The sequence below is a fragment of the Cucurbita pepo genome, chromosome LG14, assembly GCF_002806865.2.
Source record: "Cucurbita pepo subsp. pepo cultivar mu-cu-16 chromosome LG14, ASM280686v2, whole genome shotgun sequence".
NCBI classification, from domain to species: domain Eukaryota; kingdom Viridiplantae; phylum Streptophyta; class Magnoliopsida; order Cucurbitales; family Cucurbitaceae; genus Cucurbita; species Cucurbita pepo.
This window is the reverse complement of record NC_036651.1, coordinates 6,924,194-6,934,281: the sequence shown is the minus strand read 5'-3', so window position 1 is coordinate 6,934,281 and position 10,088 is coordinate 6,924,194. Positions and strand designations below refer to the sequence as shown.

The 10,088-nt window shown below is 32.7% G+C and overlaps 1 protein-coding gene and 1 long non-coding RNA gene across 2 annotated transcripts; one reads left to right on the top strand and one right to left on the bottom strand.

Annotated features, from left to right (window-relative positions):
* The first annotated feature begins 622 nt into the window (after window positions 1-622).
* LOC111810482 (probable F-box protein At1g65740) lies at window positions 623-1,771 on the top strand. The gene has a single exon (XM_023697189.1). It carries the CDS (start codon window positions 623-625, stop codon window positions 1,769-1,771), a length of 1,149 nt encoding a protein of 382 aa, XP_023552957.1.
* Window positions 1,772-4,109: 2,338 nt separating this feature from the next.
* On the bottom strand, window positions 4,110-6,100 carry LOC111809698. Its single transcript, XR_002817283.1, has 2 exons — window positions 5,905-6,100; window positions 4,110-5,730 (listed from the first exon to the last, which is right to left on the bottom strand). It is a non-coding gene; the product is annotated as an uncharacterized LOC111809698 (long non-coding RNA).
* Between the last annotated feature and the right edge of the window lie 3,988 nt (window positions 6,101-10,088).

Sequence of the window (10,088 nt, the reverse complement as noted above, 5' to 3'; positions counted from 1 at the left end):
TTAGTTTATTTTATATTATTATTTTTATTTTTTTTTATTTTTTTTTAAATCACACTATATACTCCGTTTAATTTCTTTTATATTTTTTTAGTTTATTTTATATTATTTTATTACATTATTATTTTTATTTTTTAGCTGAAATTATTTTCCTTTTTATTGTTTTGTTTAATTTCTTTTATATTTTTTTTAGATTCTTTTATATTATTTTATTACATTATTAATTTTATTTCTTTAAAAAATCACAATTTATACTATTTTTATATACATTATCTATAATATGTAATCTAAATTATAAATCATTTTGCACAGTAGTTGTATAAGCTAAATTATAAAAATTATTAGTTGAATTACATATTTTATTTTTTATAAATTAAATAAAACAAGTTAATTATAACATGGGAATGAATGTATTGGGAGAGTAATTATGATTAAAAAAATTATTCTTAAAAACGTAGGAAAATAATTAAAATCTTATAAGGCATGCTATAACATTTACACATTGTTTAGAGAAATTTATTTAATCTCCAAACATATTTTAGAAAATATGTCCTAATACGATTTATTTCTAATCATATCATTTGTGATTTGGTACAGAAAAGGTATAAAACAAAGAAGAGAAACCATGGAAAATTCAAAATTTAGAGATTGGACTGCACTTGACTACGATGTTCTTGGTGTGATTCTCAACAAAATGGTGTCTCTCTATGATTATCTCCAATTCAGCATTGTATGTAAGTCTTGGTATTTTGTTGCATTACGACACAAACACCAACGATCCATAATTACCTCCAAGTTTCCTCAACTGCCGATGCTCATCGTTCCCTCGAAAGATGGTCTTGAAAAGCAGCATTGCTTATACGACCCCAGAAAAAATAGAACCCGTCCTGTTGACTTCAAATTTTGCTTCAACAAAAGGTGTTGTGGCTCCTCTTTTGGTTGGTTGATCATGTGTGAAGAGACACTTGATCTTACTTTATTCAACCCTTTTTCTGGGACTGTGATTTGTCTTCCTTCCATTTTCATAGAGGATGAACCTGATTATGCCCCAGACCGCATAGTTAAAGCTATATTAACCAAAGATCCATGGTTATATCCAAACGATTATATGGTTGTAGCTATCTATAGTTCATATTCAAGGTTGTGCCTTATGAGAGCAAATGATAAGAGTTGGACGTATTCGTACCCAGAACCAAATATTCCTTTTAAGGATATTAATGTTTCTAGTGATACTTTATATGCTACGGAAAATAATATGATGGTTTGGAAAGTTGAAGTTAAGAATAGAGATGATGAAAGTTCATCGATTTCTATTTCTTTAAAGATGGTCCACGCTAAAAGAACCAATGATTTCGTTGTATCCTATATTACAGAGTCTTCAAAAGGAGAGCTTTTGTTAGTTTTGAGGTCAATATCTGAAGAGGATTCACAATTGGAGACTACCAAGTTTAAAGTCTACAAACTTATTGATGAGTGTGAAAATGACATGCTAAGGGCCGTAAAGTTGAAGAGTTTAGATGGAGATGCTATGTTTATCGGAGACTCTCAATCCATCTGTGTATCAACTAAGTATTTTCCTAAATGTTTACCAAATTGTATATATTTTATCAATGGTTACTACAATTATATTCCGAATTTAGAACAAGATTCAGGGATATTCAACCTAGAAGATAAAAGATTTGCGAACCATTACATACGAGATCCTGCACACAAGAATTTACCTCAACCCATTTGGATCATTCCAACAATATGTTCCAAAGATTTTGAAGATTAAGATTCATATTTATTTGTATTAGGATATATTTTTTTTTTATTATTATTTCTCTTTTGTTCTATTATCTATTGTAATCTAAGACCGAGAATGTTTGAATATAGAAAATTTGTTGAAGCTTTTGTTTGCATTTAATACACTAGTTTATTAGTTTCATTTAATATTTATTCTCATTCTCAGGAAGAAAGTTTATATATTTAGATTTCTAAATTGTCTATCCATACAACAAATATAAAAACGGTTTATCAATATAGACATTTATCAATTTTATCCTTATAAATTTCTACCATTAAAATAATTTATCGAGTATAAAAATAATGTATGTGTGATGATATAAAAATTATATATTATAAAAGAAATTATATTTCAATTAATTTATATATTTTTTAATAGATATGTGACACTGAATGTATAAGCCAATAAGAAGATTTGAATGTATAAGCCAATAAAATAAGAAGATTTGAATGTATAAGCCAATAAGATTAGTATATAACGGACCTAATAAATTAATTTGAGAGGTGGTAGAGGTGGTAGCTCTGAGAATGAAGGGATATATGACTGAATGACCTAATAAATTAATTTGAGAGGTGGTAGAGGTGGTAGCAGAGGTGGTAGCTCTGAGAATGAAGGGATATATGACTGAATGTAACGGACCTAATAAATTAATTTGAGAGGTGGTAGAGGTGGTAGCTCTGAGAATGAAGGGATATATGACTGAATGAAGGGTCAATACGATATATAACGGAGTGTAAATGTGGAACGGAGTGTAAATGTGGAAACAGGAGAAGAGTGTAAATTAGTCAGCATTCCCGAATAAAATTTGTTGAAGCCTCGGGCCGAGTGGCCCAAATCTGAAGCCCAAGTTAACAAGAAAGCCCAAATCTGAATCGAAGCCCAAGCTAACAAGAAAGCCCAAATCTGAAGCCCAAGCTAACAAGGAAAGCCAGGCCCAACCCAAAGTAGAAGTCAGTATTTATTTTTCTTTTTCTTTTATTTTATAAATATTGTATATATATTCCATTTTGTATAAAAGAAAATTTCCTTTTTCCTGTTATTAACAGTTATTTATTTATTTTAGTTTAAAAGATTTTTTTCTTTTTTATAATTTATTTTTAAAAAATAAAAAAGAGACATTAAAATGATTAAATAAACAAGTTAAAATTATAGATTAAAATAATCTTAAAATAACCCTTTTGGATTGGGAGAAGTACAGAATAATACTTCTAACTCCAAAGGAAGTAAATGAGATTTTAGAGTTAAAATTACAAAAAAAAAATATATATATATAGAGACATGTAGTTGTAAACTTCCAAACTAACACCTTAAGCATTGTTTGAAAATATATAAAAATCAATTACAGAAACTACCTTTGTTACTAAATACAGAAACACAAACTAACTTTCATCTTTTTGTTCCAATATACAGAAACTAACTTTCTATCTCTAACTTTCATCTTTTTGTTCCAATATACAGAAACTAACTTTCTATCTCTATCTTTTAGTGTCTCTGATCTTTTCTTGAACTTTTCTTGAACTGTAAACACAGCAGCAGCAGTAATCATCTTGCACTAAACTAAAATAAAATAAAAAGATCTTGCACTAAAACATTACATTCCTAAGAGAAGAAAGACACGGAGTTATTCACAATAAACAATTCATACTTTAGATTCATACTTCAGATTAAGAGAAGAAAGACACAACAGATAAATATAGATAATACACGGAGTTATTCACAATAAGCAGATTCATACTTCATAGTAGGAGAAGAAAGACACAACAGATAAATATAGATAGATAGGGGTGGTGAGACCGTTGATTTATTTGTGGTTATCCTTTTCTTGATGAGACCACATGTCTCTCTTCGACTTATACTTCACCGAGCACGTTCGACAAATAAAATATTTTCCATTGTGGTGACTTTGGTGGTTAAGTATGCTCTTCTCAACAACTTCATGCAAACACACCGGACACATTACCATCTTTTTCTCCTTCTTCTCCTTCTTTTTTTCCTTCCCCTTCTTCCCCTTCTTGCTGCTGTTCTCTTCCCTCCACTCCCATTGGTTCTCTTCCATAAGAGAATCAAAGATAATGGACAGAAACGAGAAGGAGAGAGCTGGACAATGAAATATGGACAGAAAAGAAAAGAAAACCAGGGAATACAGACAGAAAATAAAAGAAGAAGAAAGCTGGAGAAAAATAAAAGAAGNTGATCTTTTCTTGAACTTTTCTTGAACTGTAAACACAGCAGCAGCAGTAATCATCTTGCACTAAACTAAAATAAAATAAAAAGATCTTGCACTAAAACATTACATTCCTAAGAGAAGAAAGACACGGAGTTATTCACAATAAACAATTCATACTTTAGATTCATACTTCAGATTAAGAGAAGAAAGACACAACAGATAAATATAGATAATACACGGAGTTATTCACAATAAGCAGATTCATACTTCATAGTAGGAGAAGAAAGACACAACAGATAAATATAGATAGATAGGGGTGGTGAGACCGTTGATTTATTTGTGGTTATCCTTTTCTTGATGAGACCACATGTCTCTCTTCGACTTATACTTCACCGAGCACGTTCGACAAATAAAATATTTTCCATTGTGGTGACTTTGGTGGTTAAGTATGCTCTTCTCAACAACTTCATGCAAACACACCGGACACATTACCATCTTTTTCTCCTTCTTCTCCTTCTTTTTTTCCTTCCCCTTCTTCCCCTTCTTGCTGCTGTTCTCTTCCCTCCACTCCCATTGGTTCTCTTCCATAAGAGAATCAAAGATAATGGACAGAAACGAGAAGGAGAGAGCTGGACAATGAAATATGGACAGAAAAGAAAAGAAAACCAGGGAATACAGACAGAAAATAAAAGAAGAAGAAAGCTGGAGAAAAATAAAAGAAGAAGAAAGCTGGAGGGAATACAGACAGAAAAATAAAAGAAGAAGAAAGCTGGAGAATGTGGCATGAGAGCAAGTGTGTTTTATAGAAGGAAGGAGGAAAGATGGAAGTTGATGGTGAAAGAGAGAGGCTATTGATCTCCTCTGATTTTGTTCTCTTCTTGTTCTCATTGTTTTGACCAAATGGAGATGTTTTGACCAAATGGAGATGCCGCAGCAGGGAAGACAGTGATATTTTACCAGGGATATTTTACTAGGGGTGGTGGAAGAAGAACGGCTAAGATGATTTCTACCCAAATTTTAGAATCCATGATACCGTCTCTCTTTTATCACACAATGAAGAGTTTGGGTTCTTCAAGAATGGAAGTGTTTAAAAGTAATTGTTTAGGCAAATGAGTCCCAAAATGCCTAAAAATGGAGGAGAAAATGAGGTTTAAAATGGGATTTTGAAGCTTGACTACACCAAAAACCAATTGTGGGGGAGGTCGTGGCAAGAGTTTAAGGCTTTGGGATGACAGGTGACTAGCACAAATGTGGTACTCTTGATATTTGGTGGAAAGTTAAGTGTTAATTTAGCCTAATAAATTGATTAACTTTTAAAATTTGCATCAAACTGGCTATCACTCGATAGATCTTAAAGGGGCAAGAAAATTGATTAACTTTTAAAATTTGCATCAAACTGGCTATCACTCGATAGATCTTAAAGGGGCAAGAAAATGCTTATAAAGAAGACAACACAGCCATTAGAAGAAGAGAATTCTTTCCGAACTTTCATCAAACAGTTTGCTGATATGACGTTAAATTAAGAAATCAAAGCCATTAGAAGAAGAGAATTCTTTCAGTACTTTCATCAAACAGCTTGCGGATATGGCCTTAAATTAACAAATGAAAGCCATTTGAAGAAGAAAATCCTTCAGAGGAATTTCATCAAACAGCTTGTGGGCATGACCTTAAATTAAATTAAATTAAATTAAGACAACAACACTAACCTTGTCTCTATCTTCATTCTTAGCTTGTGGGAATCTCAGCCGTATAATTCCATTTACAGCAAAAATTTCTCACCCTGTTTTAAGAAAAAAAANGGAATTTCATACACAAAAGATTTCGCTCATCCAAAACCGACTATTTTTGCCATCAATTTTCAATTCAAAGAAAACCGACTATAATGTTCATCAAGTTCTTTCTATCAAACTTGTTAATTTTCGAAAAATGGGAAATGATAAACAAAATCGCTAACCTTACATGTGAGCTGAGTTGCATGTCTTCTCCGCATAGTGTTTCACATTCCCACCAAATACTTGTTGCTGAAAGATACTCAAAAACTGGTGACTGCATAATTGGAAGAAAACCAAAGTAGAAGAGTAATTCTTCAACCGAAATCGGGGTGCACAGCGGGGTATTCATCTCTTTACGCATTTGTTTGATGATAGCTGATTTACAAAATTATATATATATATATATATATATATATATATATTAAGAGGAACATAGAGTGGGGAAGGATATTTATTATTTTTATTATTATTTGTTGTTTTCGACGCTTTGAAAGGAAAACGTTGGGCTAGCCCAAAACCAAACCAGCCCAAAAGGAAATTCGAGCCCAATAAGACTGTGCTCATCGTAAATGAGATTATTTAATAAATAATCTAACTTTCACATTTTTCATTCGTTCTTTTTTTTATTTTCATATAAATAAAATTTTATCTCCCTCCCTACAATATTGTGTATTTAATATTGAAATAAAATTTTACAAAAAAAAAAAAAAAAANAACTTTCACATTTTTCATTCGTTCTTTTTTTTATTTTCATATAAATAAAATTTTATCTCCCTCCCTACAATATTGTGTATTTAATATTGAAATAAAATTTTAAAAAAAAAAAAAAAAAAAACTGTGATAATGTATAAAATACCGATTTATGATGATTTAATCATTATTATAAAAAAAAAAAAAATATATATATATATATATATATAATTAAATTAATAGAATTGATAGAATTTTTAACAATTAAATCTTTTTAGAATTAATTAAATATTCTCCCGTAGTTATTAGCTCTCATCCATATACTAATTTTATTGGCTAACCTTTTTCATTCATATATTTGAATGTCAAGTCTATTATGTTTCGTCTTTGTTGGTCACTCAACCATATTTTACTGAAAGAAGCTGCCTTACGTAGAATTATTCTCGTAAAACATATTTTTAAGTTTGAAGTTCTTATGATTTAGTTATCGAAAAGAAATGTTCAAATTGTTGGTATATGTAATCACTTTCTTGTTCATCTTATCATCTAAATCGTTCTCATTCCAATATGATTCCATTTAATTCGTCTACCTCTCATTTATTTGGCTGTTAAATCAAATTTAGAAACGATTACATTTAAAATTAATTATTTAATAATATATTAATTTAAAAAATAAATAAATAAACTTGCTGATTCGGGTCGGGTTTGGGCTTAAAGTTAGGCTGGAGCATCAGTTTAAGTTTGGGCTTGGGCTTCGGTTTTGGGTCGAGCCTGAGCTTCTGCTTCAGTAACGGCCGGAGCCTAACATCCACTTTGGGTTGGGCCTGAGTTTACACATTAGCTTGGGCGCCATCTTTGGGTTGGGCCTGAGTTTCTAATATAAGCTTGGGCTTCATCTTTGGGCCACCTGACTCCTACTTTGGAATGGGCCTAACTTTCCTTATTAGCTTGGGCTTTAGGTTGCTTGATGAGTAAGTAGTTGCTTTTGGACGTTCATCCAATTTTATCTGACTTTCCTTATTATTCATCTAATCGGTTGATAAATCCATACTTTTTAAATTTTGGACCTATTCTATTTAAAAGTAATTATTTAGGAATATATTACAAAGTTCACATTAATATCTCTCTATATATATATATAGCTAACGCGCGTTCACCTTCGGTGCGGTAAGGTACCACCCAGTTGTGCTAGCAGTCAACTCCGGCGTGTCAGCTTAGTTATCCTCATCAAGCCACTTACTTAATGTCTAGCTTCCCAACAGGTAGACGGTTCCTTTTCCCCCAGATCAATGAAGAAGGGAGAAGTGTGTGTATTCTTCCGAATCCCCGAAAGCGAAGCGCTATGCCGGGGCGGGGGGACGGGACAAGAAACGGCTCCGAAGAAAGCTATTTTGGTTCCCAATGTTTCTCCACGCCCAACGAGATGCGTCAACCTCGGGATGCTTTACTCCTAACCCCACAAGGTTCCGAGACGGAGCTTAACCTGAGTCTCGGTTAAGAACGGCGATGATCTACGTTTCACACGGCACACGATTCCATGGATAGTTTCATTCGAGATCGTGATGGAGGACATAGCTTACGATCATCGGCTTTGATCATGCCACTAGGCATTTGATTAGGACATTGCACAATGATACGAACACTTTGTCGCATCTCTTCGATACGGATACAGTAACGATCATAGCAATCTCCTCTGGTACCTACGGGTACGTCAGGATCCAATTGGTCATGAACATCGTAAGGTGCTGCTCTTCGCAAATCCCAGCATACCCCTGGTTGGGATGGGTAGGCCCACCACTTCACTTTCACTTAGGCCCGTAAAAAGTCAGTGGGGGGACCCTGTCGGGCTCCTTCCCCCCCCAAAAACAAGAAACTGTACGTGAGAGTTTCCCTTCATACAGCTCGAATCATTCTCAGATGCCCCGACGAGAGAGAGGCATCCTTTCCTTCTTTGTTGGGTTGGTTCACGCGCAAACGAGCACCGGCCGCAACAGCAGGGAACTATGACCAATATAGTCAGACACTTAGCTACATCTGCACGCAAAAGGAATGTGGTTCTGGTTGAGGCTTTCTTTCCTTTATTAGTAAAGGGGGCGCGGGACGTTCGCGGAGTCCGTGCCTTACGTACCACCACGGGACTGTTCGTTCTTTTTCGGATCCCGCTCCTAAACATAAGGGATAGGGGGAAGGTGACCGGGCCTATCATATCAAAAGGGTTGTCGAAAGAGAACCCGGCTACCTATTTCATTCGAGGTTCCGGGGCGGGGTCCGATTCGACCGACTTTTGGATAACAAGAAGGCGAGCTGATCTGCTTTGATCTAGGAAAAAGCCCAGTAAGCCACCAACTCGGTGCAGGTCACGTGACCTACAGCTTGGCCTTTGCTTTTTGAGGCTGACTCTACCCACATCTCTATGTGCCCGGAGCANCTGCAAGTAGTAAGAGTTAGATTCTCTTTTGCTAACATCTCATATATATATATATATATCTTTAGAAAAAAAAAATCAAATAATATGATTAAAAAATATTATTACAAACACCGTTCACCTCAAATAGCAAATTAATGTTTAGATTAAAACTTTGCTTCTTGAGAATAAATATTAAATAAAACTAATAAATTAATGTATTAAATGCAAGCAAGAGCATCAACAAAAATTTCTATATTAGAATATTCTCAATCTTAAATTACATTGGATAATAGAACTAAAGAGATAATAAAAATTTCTATATATATAACCTCTCACACTCAAATGGCCTACTAATATAATCTCAACCAATTTAGTCATATCTCGTAGATTATTTACCTTGAACATAATTCAATTGGTTTAGTCATAGATCTCAACGACTTTAATCATATATCAAGTGTCGACATATGCATGTGATAAAAAAGTGAGAGATTTGAATCTTCTCTCTGAATCGAGAAAAATAAGGAACCACTAATCTTAATCTTTGAACTGAATGCTGTATAGAAACCTTTGTCATGAATGATTTGGATGTTTTGGATCGTTGTATTGGACTCAATTCTTCTTCATCGTTTTGAATTGAACTTTGCCGCTCTTTTTCAAAAGATTCAAAAAACCTACTGTAAACTGAAGGAGATCGAAGAAAGAGAACATGATTGGCCAAGAATAATATGTGCATTTGTCGAGAAACGACTGAAGATTTTTTTGATAATTTTTTTTAAATGCCCTTAAACTTTAAAAAAAATTATTGATAACTTTTTTTAAAAGTTCAAAAATATATTTATGTTATATTATGTTAAAAAAATACTCATAAATTTTTAGAGGGTTTGATGTACATTAATGTATGACAGCCTCTTACCCACATTTGCTCATCAATGCTAATTTATAAAATATATATTATAAAAATGAAGGGTATTTTTTATTTTTATCATTATTATAATTTTGTTCCTATGATTTAGTCGAAAGGAAGGTGTAAATTTTTGGTATATGTAGTTACTTTCGATTTTTTTAAACTTTTATTATTTATCTTATCTTCTAGATCGCTCTCATTTGTATATGATTCGATTCTATTTTATTCATCTACATCTTGTTTAATCGGTTGATAAATCGATATTTTAAGATTTAAGACTTATTATATTTAAAATTAATTATTTGGGAATATATTAGAAACATTTTAAAGTTAAAAAATAAATTGGTAATATATATATATATATA